Genomic DNA, 16176 nt, shown 5'->3' with positions numbered 1-16176 from the left:
CCATTTTTTACATAATAGAGAGACTGATTCTATCAGTTCTGTTCATCTAGAGAACCTTTACTAATGCGGCTGTGGATTTTCTAGTTGTTTATTTGTTTGCTTTACCTACCTGTGAGGAAGACTTGCTGGTTAACAACGGTGCTCCACAGTGTTTGTCATGTGTTTCCTACTGTACTCTGCGGGTTGTCTCATAGCCATCAAGTGAAAAGTACTTGCAGTTTACCTGAACCCAGATTGAAGACACAAAACAAAAATCATGTCTCCTATACTTCCTCTTTAGTTGTTAATATTCTGGTCATACTTCCACTTGTGGGACAGGTTGATAACTTCACTGTAAGTTGTGAAATAGGCTATGCAAATTATGGACCTTGATTCCTAGAGGAAGAAGGGGACGTGCCTACAGAGTGTTGTGATTGGAACTCAGGCAAGCTCCAAATTTGCATGGCCCACAAAGGGGAGAAGCGGGTAATTGAGCAACAGCAAATTGGAGTTGTGGGTCCTCCCCTGACAAGGGTGGGGAAAACAGACCGGCAAGCAATTGGAGGACAGACACAAATGGTACTGAAATGCAAATTTCTACAGATCCGGAAAAGGACTGGCCTCGGGCTGGCAACCTGTGCCTGGATCTAGTCCGCTGTGTCCCTTCAGAACTCTCTAATCCTATGGGTGGTGCTTATGTCACTCAGGATTCACGAGCCAATCAGAACAGATAGATGGATCTGCCACTCAAAAGAGAAGGCGGGCTCTTCCGGGTGCGATCGTGCAAGTTCCTCTTTGAAGCTGACAGTCTTGAATGTTTCTGCTTGATGTGGTCCGTGTGCCGCTCCTGGGTGCGGAGAGCTCGGGCAAGCTCAGAAGTCCCGACATGGTAAGCGCAGGGCCATCTCCCACAAAGGGGAGGAGCAGGCGGCTGAGTAGAGGGAGCTGGTGTGCTGGGTCGTCCCTGGTGCTCCGTGGTAAGCAGCAGCCTGACAGAAGCTGTGACTTGTGTGGTTCCTTGGGGTCCTGTTTCTCTCTCCCTGGACCCGTTGGTGGGCTCGTAATAACTTCACTTGGTGGCTGCATCTGCATAGAGCACTTTGGGTAGGGGCTTCTGTGTAGAAACATCCTTGGCAGGATGCCAAACTCGGAGAGTCCTAGTTTTTCTAGTGTCTTCAGTAAGTTCTGGCCTTAGCATTTAGCCGTTTTACATGTAGGTATAAAATCCATTTAGAGTTTATTTTGTGGAGGCTGTAAAAGGCATCTCGTGTGTTGGGTAGCACTCCAATGTTAAGCTGTGGTGTAGAAGGGTAGAATTGATGGTGTAAAGGATTTAGTAAAGCATATAGTGACACCAAGTAGAATGTAGCTGAGGGAAGACTGCCTCTAAAACACCCCACAAATACATAGTATGCTATCTAGACCCGTTAGAGAATAGGATGCTAGTATACACGTGTTTCTTTACCAGGATTGTCCAGACATTTGTCTACAAACCGTAACAAAAGAGACAACTCTGGTTTACAGTCAGCCACTAGGCCCATCCTGATATCAAAGAACAGGCCTCTTAACAAGCTGCTAAAGGGGGCAATATAGGGTCACCACCAACATTAAGGCCTGGTGTGCAATAAAGGTCAGGTTTTCTTCTTGAGAAAAGCATAATTTTGCCACATGGGCAAGATTACACCTGGTGACAACTCTTTGAAAAGGAAGAACAGTGTTGTGTTGAGGACTGACCTGGTGAAGCAAGGCTGTCTCTGAGGCCTTAGGCTTTAGGAACTTTTCTCTAAGGCCCTGATGTACCGAGAATAAAATAGAGCTCCTTCTCTAAAGCAAGGAAGGTCTTGGGAGAGCTGGTAGTGGTCTGGGGTCAGGGGGCCGTTGGGGTTGGGGTGCTTCAGATCCTGAGATCCCAGCTCTTCTACCACATGAGGCTATGGTTATCAGTCCCAAGTCCAGTGTGGGCTTGATCAGTAATGTTTTTGAGATGTTCAGTGTTCCTCTTGTGTGGTCTTCTTTTATTAGATCCCTCAGGTGTTTTTCCTATTGTATGGTAGTTTGTGCTGACTTCACAGAAGTCTCCCATTTTATTCTGTTTTCCCCCTGCAAGACGTATACATAATGCTATTCTTCAGAAGCCTACTTGGTATAAGACAGAGCTTGTACAAGAACTTTTCCTATGTTCTATCTTCTGGCACCTCCAACTCAGGACCCCATCACCGAAGAGTGGCCTGCTGTTTCAGTGCACTGGTGTATTTAAGAAGTAATTCTGGTTATATCTTTTCTCCTATCTGTGGGACTTGCAGTTTACAGTTTATATTTAAATTGTTTAAAACATAACCAAGGGCCTGAACCTAAAAGAGACTTAAGGGTTGACAGCATATGTGGAATGTAAAATCTGTTCTTCGCTGTCTCTTCTCTGAGCATTAGACAGAGCTGAATGCATGCTGTCATTACAGAGATTTTTCTTAATTAATCTTGTAATCATTTGTGGAGTGATTCCTCTCTGGGGAAGATATATTCTAGGATAGTTGCATCTTCTTCCCTTTTATAGAATGTTTGTAAGACAAGCTATGTTGACTTAGGTACCTTTGATCCCAGTCTCATGCTGCCCAGGCAATGGTCTTGCTTTTACTGTTGATGAGAATTCCTAAATTCTTTTTTTTGGTTTTTTTTTTGTTTGTTTGTTTTTTGCTTTTTTGTTTTTCATGACAGAGTTTCTCTGTGTAAGCCTGGCTGTCCTGGAACTCACTCTGTAGACCAGGCTGGCCTCGAAATTAGAAATCCACCTGCCTCTGCCTCCCAAGTGTTGGATGGAATTAAAGATGTGTGCCACCACTGCACATCCATTTCAGTAACAGGTAAAGGGTTTTGCCAGTGGAGCATACCTTTTGCCTTCAGACCAGAACAGGAAGAACAGTTTACTGTGTATGCTGTCAGATGAAACAAGGAAGGCAATAGCTTGACCACAGACTAAAGTTCAAAGGAGTCAGCTGTGGGCATCACCATTATGAAGGAGGACCTAATTTAGACAGGGTGAATGACTTTGTAATTTTCCAGCATTTATTAATTTATGCATATTGTGATGGCTATTCCTGGTTTTCAGCTTGACTATATCTTCAACTACAATCCAGAAATTGAGGGCACACCTATTATCCAGATCTTGAGACTAGAAGACACAGGCTTCTGACTTGGATGTTGACATGGGATGGCACAAGCTTTTGATCCAGATCTTGAGGATTAGGGGCCATGCAAAGCTTAGATCCAGACAAAGTAATACACACCTTGAATCCCAGGAAACAGAAGAGATCTGCGTTCAAGGCCAGCCAGGGATACAGCAAGTTCCAAATCCAGACGTGGGCGTACACGCCTATAATCTGGGCCACACCTTCTGCTGGAGTCCTACGTAAGGACTATGGAAGAAGGAAGGCCTTCTTCTCTTCCTCCTCTTCCTCTTCTTTCTCCTCTTCTCTTGCTTTCAATTACTTGCCAGCACATCTGTTAGATAGATACTACTTCAGGATTCCAGCTTATTCAGAAGACCAGCTGAAACACCTACCCTCCTGAAACTGAGCAACTACTGGATTCTTGGACTTCCCCTTCACAGCTGCTCATTGCTGGGTTAGTTGGAGTGCATACTGTAACTGGTTCTAGTAATTTCCTTTAATATGTAGAGATATTCCATAAGTTCTGTGACTCTAGAGAACCCTAATACACATGTAAATAAAAACATACCCTACTGGTGGGTGTACAAGTTGACTATGTTAGCTGGAACGAATAAATATTGAATTTTTTTTTTTTTTTTTTGGTTTTTCGAGACAAGGTTTCTCTGTGTAGCCCTGGCTGTCCGGGAACTCACTCTGTAGACCAGGCTAGCCTCGAACTCAGAAATCCGCCTGCCTCTGCCTCCCAAGTGCTGGGATTAAAGGCGTGCGCCACCACCTCCCGGCTTGAATTTCTATTTAAGGGATGTATATAGGTATATGCAATCCTCATTGGCCCAGTTAAGTCAGCATTTATCTTTTTACAAAGTGAATTGTTGGTGTTAGTTTTAAAATTTCATTTCCTTTATGTGTTGCTGTTCTGGTCTCGTTTTTATTCTCCAGTGTTTCCCATTCATTAAGAATTTCATTCCTGGGGCTGGAGAGATGGCTCAGCAGTTAAGAGCATTGACTGCTCTTCCAGAGGTCCTGAGTTCAATTCCCAGCAACCACATGGTGGCTCACAACCATCTGTAATGGGATCTGATGCCCACTTCTGGTGTCTGAAGACACCTACAATGTATACATAAAATAAACAATTCATTCCTTTTTCTAAAGAGATTTTGTATTTGTATTTGTTTAGAGCAATATCTTCTATAGCTTACCCTTTCCTTCTGCTATATAGTTAAGACTTGTTATGAACATCTTCCTGATCCTGCCTCTCTCTGCTGCCTGGTGCTTGGAAGACTGTTTTGCAACTCCTTTCAGGTTGGACTCTAACTGGTCAGTGAGGAAAAAAAAGAGACCAGTGAATGAGTGTCCAACGTCCCTGGATTGGGGTGAGGGGATTATAAAGAGGGACCTGTGTAAGAATTGAGTTCTCTGACCAACTTTGAAGCTGGTGTAATCACAGCACAGAAAAGGAAGGGAAGAAGGACAGTCAGGGCCTTGCTGCTTTGACAGTAGTTGGTACTAGCAATGAGGAGTCAGGTAATCAGTTTTAGACAACCAGTAAAAATCCAAACTGGCCATCAAGGAGATTCCGAGATCAGGGGTATTAGGAATCTGGATGAGGAACCGAACTTATTTCTAGAAACCAAATTTCTGTATTTAAACTAGTTAAAGCAACACAAGATCTAAATGAAGTGGTGTGGCTGCGCCTAAGAGGAGTATTATTTTTTCTGGCTTAAAAATACACAATATGAGTGAAAAAATATGAGCAGTACTTGATGGGCTCTAGGACATATGTTTAGTCCCAAACAATATTGGACTATAAAGCATTTTTTTCTTTCGGTTTTTTTTTTGTTTCGGTTTTGTTGTTGTTTGTTTTGCTTTTTCATGACAGGGTTTCTCTGTGTAGCTCTGGGTGTCCTGGAACTCACTCTGTAGACCAGGCTGGCCTCGAACTCAGAAATCTGCCTTCCTCTGTCTCCCAAGTTCTGGGATTAAAGGTGTTGGCCACCACTGCCTGGCACATGTTTTTAACTTTTAAAAATAATTTTTGAGAGTATAATTAAATCATTTCATCCTCCTTTCTCCCTACTATTAAGTTTTAAACCCTGGAACAAATGGCTGAAGAGCCTATTTAACAAGTCAAAGCAGACCTGCCTGTTGAGTTCTATCAGCTGACCTCAGTCCCTCCCCGATCCAGGGTATGGTTGGCATGCCTTGTCCTCTAGCCCAGTGTTAGGGCTGCTCTTCTCCCAGTGTCATCCCTCATGTGATCCAGCTGTGTTGGTTACCTGCTCTTTTACATCTACCATTTATTATCCTGATCTCTTAATCTGCCTCTTGCTTCTTCCTTCCTTCCATTCTCTCTCTACATTTGTCCACTCTGGACTCTCCCAGATGTTCCTGGTTCTGGCTATGCTCTCCCTTTTGTGAATAGTAAACTTTGTCCTCCAGGATACCTAGGAGCAGTCATGTTCTTTCTTTTTTTATTTCTTTTCTTCCTTTTTTTTTCATTCACCTCCCATTAACTTCTCCTTACTTTAAAATTCACAACCATGTAAAATTTCTTAAGTTCTGTCGGGTATATCCTAGGTATTCTGTACTTTTTGGCTAATATCCACTTATTAATGAATACATACCATGCATGTCCTTTTGGTTTTGGGTTACCTCACTCAGGGTGATATCTTCTAATTTCAGCCATTTGCCTGCAAAACTCGGGATGTCCTCATTCTTAATAGCTGAGTAGTATTCCATAGTGTAAATGAACCACATTTTCTATATCCACTCTTTGGATGAAGGAAATCTGGGTTGTTTCCAGCTTCTGGCTGTTATAAATAGGGCTGCTATGAACATGAAGGCGCATACCTTCATGTGGTATGGTGGAGCATCTTTTGGGTAGATGCCCAAGCTCAGTCTTCAGGTAGATCAATTTCAAATTTTCTGAGGAACCTCCAGATTGTTTTCCAGAGTGGTTGTACCAGTTTGCAATCCCACCAACAATTGAAGAGTGCTGGCATCTGCTGTCACCAGAGTTTTTGATCTTAGCCATTTTGATTGGAATAAGGGGGTATCTCAGGGTTGTTTTGATTTGTATTTCCCTGTTCACTAAAGATTTTGAACATTTCTTTCTATGCATCTTGTTCATTCGAGACCTCTGTTGTGAATTCTCTGTTTAGCTCCGTACCCCATTTTAAATTTTTTTTTTTTTTGAGGCTGGTTTCTTGAGTTCTTTATATATTTTGGATATCAGCCCTCTATTGGATGTGGAATTAGTGAAAAAAAATTTTCCCCAATCTGTAGGTTGCCAATTTGTCCTATTGACAGTGTCTTTTGCCTTACAGAAGATTTTTTGTTTCAGGAGGTCCCATTTGTCAATTGTTGATCTTAGAGCCTGAGCCATTGGAGTTCTGTTTAGGAAATTTCCCCCTGTGCTAATGAGTTTGAGGCTCTTTCCCTTTTTCTCTTCTATTCAATTGAGTGTTATCTGGTTTTATATTGAGTTCCTTGATACACTTGGACTTGAGCTTTGTTCAAGGTGATAAATATGGATCTATTTTCACTTTTCTATATATAGACTGCCAGTGAGGCTAGCACCATTTATTGAAAATGCTTTCTTTTCTCCATTATATATTTTTTGCTTCTTTGTCAAAGACCAAGTGTTCGTAGATGTGTGAATTTATTACTTGGTCTTTAATTTTATTCCACTGATTGAATATATATATATACACACACACACACAGACACAGACACAGACACAGATATGTATACATATATTTATCACTATTCTGTAGTATAGCTTGAGGTCAGGGATGATGATTCTCCCAGAATTCTTTTATTGTTAAGAATTATTTTTGCTATCTTGCATTTTTTTTGCTTTTCCATATGAAATTGAGAATTTTTCTTTCCATGTCTGTGAAGAATTGTGTTGGAATTTTGATGGGAGTTGCTTTGAATCTGTAGATTGCTTTTGGTAGGTTGGCCATTTTTACTATGTTAATTTTATCAATCTATGAGTATGGGAAATCTTTCCGTCTTCTGAGGTCTTCTTAGATTTCTTTCTTGAGAGACTTGAAGTTCTTGCCATGTCGATCTTTCACTTGTTTGGTTAGAGTTACATCAAGATGTATTTGTGACTATTATGAAGGATGTTGTTTCCCTATTTTCTTTTTCAGTCTGTATATCATTTGTATAAAAGAAGGCTACTGATTTGTTTGAGTCAATTTTATATCCAGTCACTTTGGTGATGTTATTTCTCAGCTGTAGAAATTCTCTGGTAGAATTTTTAGGCCGCTTATATATACTATCCTATCATCTGCAAAGAGTGTTACCATGAGTTTTACTTTTCAAATTTGTATCCCTTGATCTTTTGTTGTCTTATTGCTCTAGCTAGAACTTCAAGTACTATATTGAACAGACACTGAGGGAGTGGGCAGCCTTGTTTTTTCCCTGATTCTTGTGGGATTGCTTCAAGTACCTGACCACTTAATTTAATATTGGTTTGCTATATATTGATTTTATTACATTTATGAGTTCGATTATTTCCTGCCATCCACTCGTATTTTGTTTGTTTGCTTCTTTTTGTTGTAGAGCTTTCATGTATGCTGTTAAGTTACTAGCGTACAATCTCTCCTATTTCTTTATGAAGGTACATAGTGCTATGAATTTTCCTCTTAGCACTGCTTTCATTGTGTTCCTTAAGTTTGAGTATGCTATGTCTTTGTTTTCATTGAATTCTAGAACCTCTTTAATTTCTTCCCTGACCAAGTTATCTTTGAGTAGAGAGTTGTTCAGTTTCCATGGGTATGTTGTTGGCTTTCTGTTGTTTTTGTTGTTATTGAAGTCTAGCCTTAGTCCGTGGTGATCTGATAGAATGCATGGGATTTTTTCAGTCTTCCTGTACCTGTTGAGGCTTGTTTTGTGACTGATTATATGGTCGGTTTTGGAGAACATACCATTAGGTGCTGAGAAGACATACTCTTGTTTTTGGGTTAAATGTTCTGTGGATATCTGTTAAATCCATTTGGTTTATAACTTCTATTAGTTTCACTGTGTCTCGGTTTAGTTTCTGTTTCCATGATCTGTCCATTGCTGAGAGTGGGGTGTTGAAGTCTCCCATTATTATTGTGTGAGGTTCAAAGTGCATTTTGAGCTTTAGTAAGGTTTCGTTTATAAATGTGGGTGCCTTTGCATTTGGGGCATACATGTTCAGAATTGAGAGTTTCTCTTGGTAGATTTTTCCTTTGATGAATATGAAGTGTCCTTCCCCATCTAGTTGGATAACTTTTGGTTGAAAGTCTTATTTTATTGGATATTAGAATGGCAACTCCCTCTTGTTTCTTGAAACCATTTGCTTGGAAAACTTTTTTCCAGTCTTTTACTCTGAGATAATATCTGCTTTGTCACTGAGATGTGTTTCTTGTATGCAGCAAGATGCTGGATCCTGCTTATGTATCTAGTCTGTTAGCTTATGTTTTTTTATTGTGGAATTGTGTCCATTGATTTTAAGGGGTATTAAAGACAGATGATTGTTAGTTACTATTATGTTTGTTATTGGAGGTGGTATTGTGTGTGTGTGTGATTCTCTCCTTTTGGGTTTGTTGTGAGATGATAAACTTCTTGTTTTTTTCTTTGGTATAGATACTCTCTTTGTGTTGGAGTTTTCCTTCTAGAATCCACTGTAAGGCTGGAGTAATATATATTGTTTAAATTTGGTTTTATCATGAAATATTTTTATTTCTTTATCTATGATTGAAAGTTTTGCAGGATATAGTTAGTATTCTGGGCTGACATTTGTGTCCCCAAGGGTCTGGATGACATCTGTCCAGGATCTTCTGGCATTTATAGTCTCTGTTGAGAAGTCTGGTGTAATACTGGTAGGTCTGCTTTTATGTTACTTGGCCTTTATCCCTTACAGTTTTTAATATTCTTTCTTTCTTCTGTGCATTTAGTGTTTCGATTATTATGTAACTAGAGGATTTTGTTTTCTGGTCTAGTCTATTTGGTGTTCTGTTGGCTTCTTGTCCATTTATGGCCATCTCTTTCTTCATGTTGGGGAAGTTTTCTTCTATGATTTAGTTGAAGATGTTTTCTGGTCCTTTGAGTCCTATTATTCTAGGTCTTCTATTCCTGTTATTCTTAGATTTGAGAATCCACCTAGTATTGAGATATGAACATTTTAGATTCCTAGGTATCCTGGATTTCCTGGTTGTTTCTGCTGCAATTATGGTCCATGTGTGGAAGGGTACATCCCAATTTAGAAGCTAAACTTCACAGCCTCATGCATATTGTGCTGATTCTGGAAACAAGAGGATGCAAAATGTATGGTCATGGATTTGCCCACTCTGCACTATTCCATCTATCTTTGTTTAGCAGAGTCCGATCCTCAGTGAGGATATTATGAGAGTTCATCGCATGATGCTGTGAAGATGAAGCCTGAGTTGTATTTTGAGATCACAAGATGTTGATATTCCTAAGCAATGAGGAATTTGCCATGGAGACGTGTATACAGGAAGTGGACGTACTGAAACTGAGAGATGTATGAGAGGTTGAAGAGATAGAGCCATCTAAGCCCTTTGAAACTGAAGCCCATGTGTCTGAGACAGAGCTACAGAATTTGGTGTTTGCCTTCTTGAGTTTCTTGTCTTTGTCCAACTTACATATTCCTGTCTATAGGTATGGCAAAGGGTATTCTGTGCCAATGTGTGCTGAAAAGATATAACTTGTTTTCTGATTGTACAAGATGTGGCAATCAAGAGATTACCTTGAGTGTCAAAAGAGTCTTTGGATGTTTTAACGATATAGTGGCTGTTGCAGACTATTAGGATTATTGAATTTAGACTAAATATATTTTTATGATAGGATGACCATGACCCTAGAGTCACAATGTACTTGACAGAACCAAAAAAAGCTTCTAAATAGGATGATGTCTTTGAACACTTGTCTCTTCTTTGTGGCTTTTATGAAAAGCATATGGAAGTTTTTGTAGGAGGGCCCTTTGTAGATAAGTTATTGGGTATGGTATTTGTGTGTCTATACACTCAACCTATTTCCTGTTTGTATCTAGTGTGTTGTGGTTGAAACTGAGCAGTCAGCTTCCTTTTACTGCTGTCATGTACTCACCATTATTGACTCTGTCCATAAGTCACATCGGATACAGTAGAAACAATTGTTATTCAATGTTAAGCCATTTTGCAAGCCTGGTATTTTTATATTTTTAACTTGGTTGTTTTTGGTTTTGATTTTGAAGACAATGTATCTCTGTGTAGTCCTGGCTGTCTTGAAGTAGGTATGTAGACCAGGCCAGCCTTGAATGTAGTGATCCATCTGACTCTGACTACAGAGTCCAGGGATTAGATGTGGGCCAAAATGTCTGACTTGTTTTGTTTTTTATATTATTAGCCGATGGCCTTGGGATGTAGGTTTTTGTACATGCAAGCATATGATGATGTTCATCCACATCTTGAATTTTGAAATTTAGCAGAGAGTATATTATTTTTCTCAGGACTCAGGACATTCAGACTACCTGGGCCTTCTGAGTCACTGGATTATTGGAGTGTGGAATTATTACTACCTGTTGTGTTTGTTTTTAATTTTTTGAATGAATTCAAAATATATGAATACACACGAATATGTATATCATGTATGCCTGATTCTCAAGAGCTCCTGAACTTGGTATAATGGATATTTTGAGCCTCCATGTAAATACTGGCAGTTAACCCTAATACAATTATTGGCATGACCAGCCACAGGCCTGGTGAGCCATCTCTCCTGCCTTATGTTGCTTTTTCTGATCATCATTTATATTGCTAATATTTTCATCTGTCCATTTGTAACTGTTTAAATATGCATTTGTTTTTAGTAATATCTTTATTAATCTTATAGTTTAAACTGTAGCACTTCCGGTTTCTAGAAGATCAATACAGAACTGGAATGAATGTACAATATTTGTAGGAACTTCAGGAAATACCGCTGAGTTCTTTCTTTTTTGTTTGACTGATTTTTGCAGGGGAGTTGGAGTACTAATACGTACCTCTTACTGTTCTGAAACTCACTTCATGCATGAGGCTGACATCCAACTCTATGATATACACCTAGGTCTGCCTCTTAACTGCTGGAGTTACAGGCATGAGTAAGCAGTGTACTTATCATTTTTTAGTTAGTAATTGTTTATACAATTTATCTGATATGTACTCAGTACTGTTGATCTGGTTGCTTATGTGTCTTTATGTCTGCTAATTGCCATTTCTCTTGCAAGGCTTCATCATATTCAAGGGGTACAGAAATGACAGAAGTGAACCTCATTCATTATTTACTTTCCTTCTAAGATGACTTTGGGTTACATTAGATCATTTGTGTCAGGAAGTAAGTAGAGTTTATTTCATTCTAGTGTAAGCACCAGAAGTAGATGAATATTTTGTCAATGAAGTATACATTTACAGTGTTTGTTGTCAGTGTCATACTTTCTCACATATACATGTATGGGATCTTTTAGGACGTAGTGAACTATGATGATGTGCATGTGGATTTCACTTGGGAAGAGTGGGCTTTGCTGGATCCTTCTCAGAAGAGCCTCTACAAAGATGTGATGCTGGAGACCTATAGGAATCTTGCTGCTATAGGTAATACAGTGAAATTCCTTTCACTTTTTAAAATCTGGGGGTGACTGTTTGTTATTGTTATCTTTTGTAATTTCAGTTGAGAATGAGGATGAGGTGCATAAATCAGTCATGGTTCTAAGGTTCTCTGAAAATAGTAACTTAAATCTTGCCTAGTTTCCAATAATATAACATATATTCTCTGGTACTATATTTCAGGCTACAATTGGAAAGACCATAATATTGAAGGACATTTTCAAAGTTCTAGAAGAAATGGAAGGTAATTTTCATGTGTAAGCTGATAAGAATATGCCTCGGAAGAAATTTTAGTATGTCCTGCAAGTTTTAAAGAAAAGCAACAGGGTTTTTTGTTTTTTTTTTTAAAGGCACTGCTTTAAGTTATAGATGATTATTAAATTTTCACAAAACCACGTACTTCAATGACAGGTATATAATTTGTGTTTACCAGGCATTCCTCTAAGTACAAAGACAAGGAAACAATGCCTTAACAGACCTCACCATTTGAATCACAGCCCAATAGAGCTATGCTGTAGGACTACCAGTGTGTTTAATCCCATACAACTTAGACATTGTAAGGTATATACATTGAGTAGGTGATAAGTATATGTTCAAAACCTTTTAATAATCAAATAGTTCATAGTAAAGCTAGTGTTATTGTTGTAATAATGTTACTAAGTTTAGTGAGGTGGGTAGTTTAGAAAGTCAAGAATGCTGTTGTAGAGAAACCTTAATCCCTATACCTTATCTGTATGAGGAAAAAAGGTCAAACTGTGTGATTTCAATGTGGAACCCTTTTACTTGTTATCCTTTTTAATAGAGATGTCATATATCACGATGGATACAAGCCATGTGAACATAGGGATATTGAAAGAAGCAACAAACCTCTTCCCCTTCCAGCACAATTAGAAGATATAAAGTTCTCCCCACTTTGAGTAGCCTTTCTAAATGTGCTGCAAGCTTACAAATAATTGGTTTTCTAACTTTACTGGTGACATCCACAAACTTGTACTGCAGAAAATTGCTCTGAGTACTAGGACTATGGAATTCTTCTGTTTGTCTTGGTTCACTTTGCAAATGTAGTATGACTCACACAATAAGAAAACTTATGACTGCAATTGGTGTAGTAGAGCTCTGAGTTCTTTCAGTTCTCTTCAAGTGTATGAAAAGCCTCTTATAGCAAAAAGATGCAATAAATATGAGCCATGTAACCCATGCTCTTCCCATCCCATGTATCTTCAAAGATTGCAAAACAACCCATAATGAAAGGGAACCCTGTGAATGTCACTAGAGTGATAATATATTACAACTGACTTTCTCTTTACAATTAGACCAAATTGTAAAAGTAATTTGTACACATAAAAATAATTCATCAGTGTATTGAATGTGGAAATGTTTTCACATATGCCAATTATCTTTGCAGGCATGAAAGAAGTTATACTGAAGAGAAACTTTCTGAATTTACTCAATATGATAAAGACTTTGCATATCAGAGTCATCCTCAAAGGCATGAAAGCATTCATTCTGGAGAGAAATCCTATGAAGGTATCCAATATTTTGAAGCCTTTGCACATCACAGTATTCTCCAAATACATAAAAGAACACATATTGTAGAAAAACCGTATGAGTGTAACCAATGTGGTAAAGCCTTTGCATATCACAGTTATCTTCAAAGGCATGAAAGAAGTCATACAGGAGAGAAACCTTACAAATGTAATCAGTGTGGTAAAGCCTTTGGACGCCACAGTCATCTTCAGAGGCATGAAAGAATTCATACAGGAGAAAAAAGCTATGAATGTAATCAATGTGGTAAAACATTTGAACATCACAGTCATCTTCAAATACATAAAAGAACACATATTGGAGAGAAACCCTTTGAATGTAACCAATGTGGTAAAGCCTTTGCACGAAACAGTCATCTCTTAATACATCAAAGAATACATACTGGAGAGAAACCCTATGAATGTAAGCAATGTGGTAAAGCCTTTGCATATCAAAGTGGTCTCCTATATCATAAAAGAAGATATACTGTAGAGAAACCCTATGAGTGTAACCAATGTGGTAAAGCCTTTGCATGTCACAATAGTCTCCAAGTACATAAAAGAACACATACTGGAGAGAAACCCTATAAATGTAATCAATGTGGAAAAGCCTTTGGACGCTACAGTTCTCTTCAAAGGCATGAAAGAATTCATACAGGAGAGAAACCTTATGAATGTAATCAGTGTGGTAAAGCATTTGGACGTCACAGTTCTCTTCAAAGGCATGAAAGAATTCATACAGGACAGAAACCTGATGAATGTAGTCAATGTTGTAAAGACTGTGGATTCTACAGTAGTCTCCGGATACATAAAAGACCACATACTGGAGAGAAATACTTTGAGTGTAATCAATGTGGTAAAGGCTTTTCACAAAACAGTAATCTCCAAATGCATAAAACAACATATACTGTAGAGAAACTCTATTAGTGTAACCAATGTAGTAAAGCCTTTGCATATCATGATCATCTTTGAATACATAAAAGAACACGTACTGCAGAGAAACCCTATGAATGTAATCAATGTAGTAAAGACTTTGCATGTCAGTAATCTTCAAAGGCATGAAAGAAACCATACTGCAGAGAAAGCCTGTGAGTGTATTTAATATGGTGAAGCCTTTGCACATTTCTGTAGTCTTCATCATCATGAAAGAAATACATACTGGAGAGAAACCCTATGAATGTATTTAATGTGCTGCAGCCTTTTCACATTTCATAAGTCTTCATTATCGTGAAATAATTCATACCAGAGAGAAACCTTATTAAGTATATTTCATATGGTGAAGCCTTTGCATATTTCAATAGTCTTCATTATTATGAAAGTATTCATACTGGAGAAAAATTCTGTGATTGTAAGCAATGTGGTAAAGCTTTTGAGGGTCCTCTGAGATCCAACAAAACTCAAACTCAGGTAATGCTAATGACCAGTACTTATAAGCTGCTACTGATATATCAGGGCCACAAAACACACTTGGATACTGAACTGTGACTGCTGCCCATCCATCTCCCCACCCAAAGCAAGAATGTTATAGAGCTTTTAAGTTTGAAAACCAGAAATATCTGTGCCAAGTTACAGCTCCATTGGTTTTCACCAATCAGGATTTAGGGATAAGGGCTTTCCTTATCTAGTTGATCTATGTCAATTATACAGTTTAACTAAGTATATATATATATATTTATTCTTTTGTGGTTAGGAACAGGCATTATGTTTTGAGGAACAAAAGATGCATAACAGAAGCCATGGTTAGGGACAGTCAATATGTTTTTATGAACAAAGATGAATAATGGAAGCTGATCTGCTATTGGGAAGTCCTCAGCTACCCCAGCACCAGGGAACTTGAACTTAGGTACACCATATGATTAAATGGAGGCTGATAACAAAAAAAATGCAGTACTTAGGACAAGTTTCCTCCTTTACTTGTTTCTAACAGTTGCATATCACAGGCATTTTTAAATACTTAAATGAATAACCACATTGGAGTGAAACTTCAAATTGTAATCAACATGATAAAGCTGTTTTACAACACAGTTGTGTACATAAAAAACCACATACTGGAGAGAAATCCTATGAATATGCAATGTGGTAAATCCTTTGCATGTAGCAGTAGTCTTTAAAAAAATCATGAGAAAAAGTCATACTGCAAAGGAAACCATAAATGTACTCAGGATGGTAACATTTTGCACTTGATGGTATCTTTATACAAGAGTAAACGTTTAGAGTATAATTCATCTTTAAAGCCTTTGCATACCGCAGTAGTCTTTGAGGACCTTAAAGAACTGATAGTGAAAAGAATCTAGGACTAAAGGATTTGGAAAGATCTGTAGCTAACACCCTTGCATTCAGTGTCAGGTACAACATGGTTGTGAATATGGCCGCATGACACAGTTACAGCTGTGGGAGTACCTTCAATCTGAGTCATGTACCTCTGGCATTCTCGTAGACAGATGGCGTTGCTCTTTCTTGCATGTTTGCCTGTTACTGCATTTTTCAAGCAGTCAATTCAGACATAATGCTTCAAGGGAGTCTTTGGAGGCTGACTGCCTTAATTGTTCTCTGGGACATTGTTGCCAACTCATGATGATTATGTTGTACCAGGAAATATTTGAAGCAGGAAATGTTTTTGAGAAACCTCAAGTTTTAATAGTTAAAAGAAATAAAGACCCCCCAAGGAAAAGGAACACTGGGCCTGGGTCACTAAGGACAGGAATGACAATAGAAAATACAATTAACAAGATAGAGGAAGATATAGCTGGGTCTACTGGATCAGTGAGCAATGGTGAGAGCCCTCATGAGAGGAGATGTCTAATAAGAGAAAGTTCGATTTAAAAATATTATTGGGGAAATTTGGAAAATCTATCTATCTATCTATCTATCTATCTATCTATCTATCTATCTATC

General features: G+C 38.5%; 1 protein-coding gene across 1 annotated transcript; it reads left to right on the top strand.

Moving 5' to 3' along the window:
* Positions 1–781: 781 nt before the first annotated feature.
* LOC114627242 (zinc finger protein 120) lies at positions 782–16168 on the top strand. Its single transcript, XM_028774952.1, has 4 exons — positions 782–868; positions 11620–11746; positions 11942–12002; positions 13164–16168. Exons 1-4 carry the CDS (start codon positions 794–796, stop codon positions 14206–14208), a joined length of 1308 nt encoding a protein of 435 aa, XP_028630785.1. The 5' UTR covers positions 782–793; the 3' UTR covers positions 14209–16168.
* The last annotated feature ends 8 nt before the right edge of the window (positions 16169–16176 follow it).

This window comes from Grammomys surdaster, unplaced genomic scaffold (assembly GCF_004785775.1).
Source record: "Grammomys surdaster isolate TR1022 unplaced genomic scaffold, NIH_TR_1.0 251, whole genome shotgun sequence".
NCBI lineage: Eukaryota > Metazoa > Chordata > Mammalia > Rodentia > Muridae > Grammomys > Grammomys surdaster.
Note: the sequence above shows the minus strand (reverse complement) of the source record. Positions and strands in the feature narration are given on the sequence as shown.

Coding starts and splice junctions, on each gene's coding strand:
- LOC114627242 (XM_028774952.1), top strand. CDS start 794: ATGTTTCTGCTTGATGTGGTCCGTGTGCCGCTCCTGGGTGCGGAGAGC. Junction 11,747..11,941: donor TAGGAATCTTGCTGCTATAG/GTAATACAGTGA, acceptor ACTATATTTCAG/GCTACAATTGGAAAGACCAT. Junction 12,003..13,163: donor AGTTCTAGAAGAAATGGAAG/GTAATTTTCATG, acceptor TTATCTTTGCAG/GCATGAAAGAAGTTATACTG.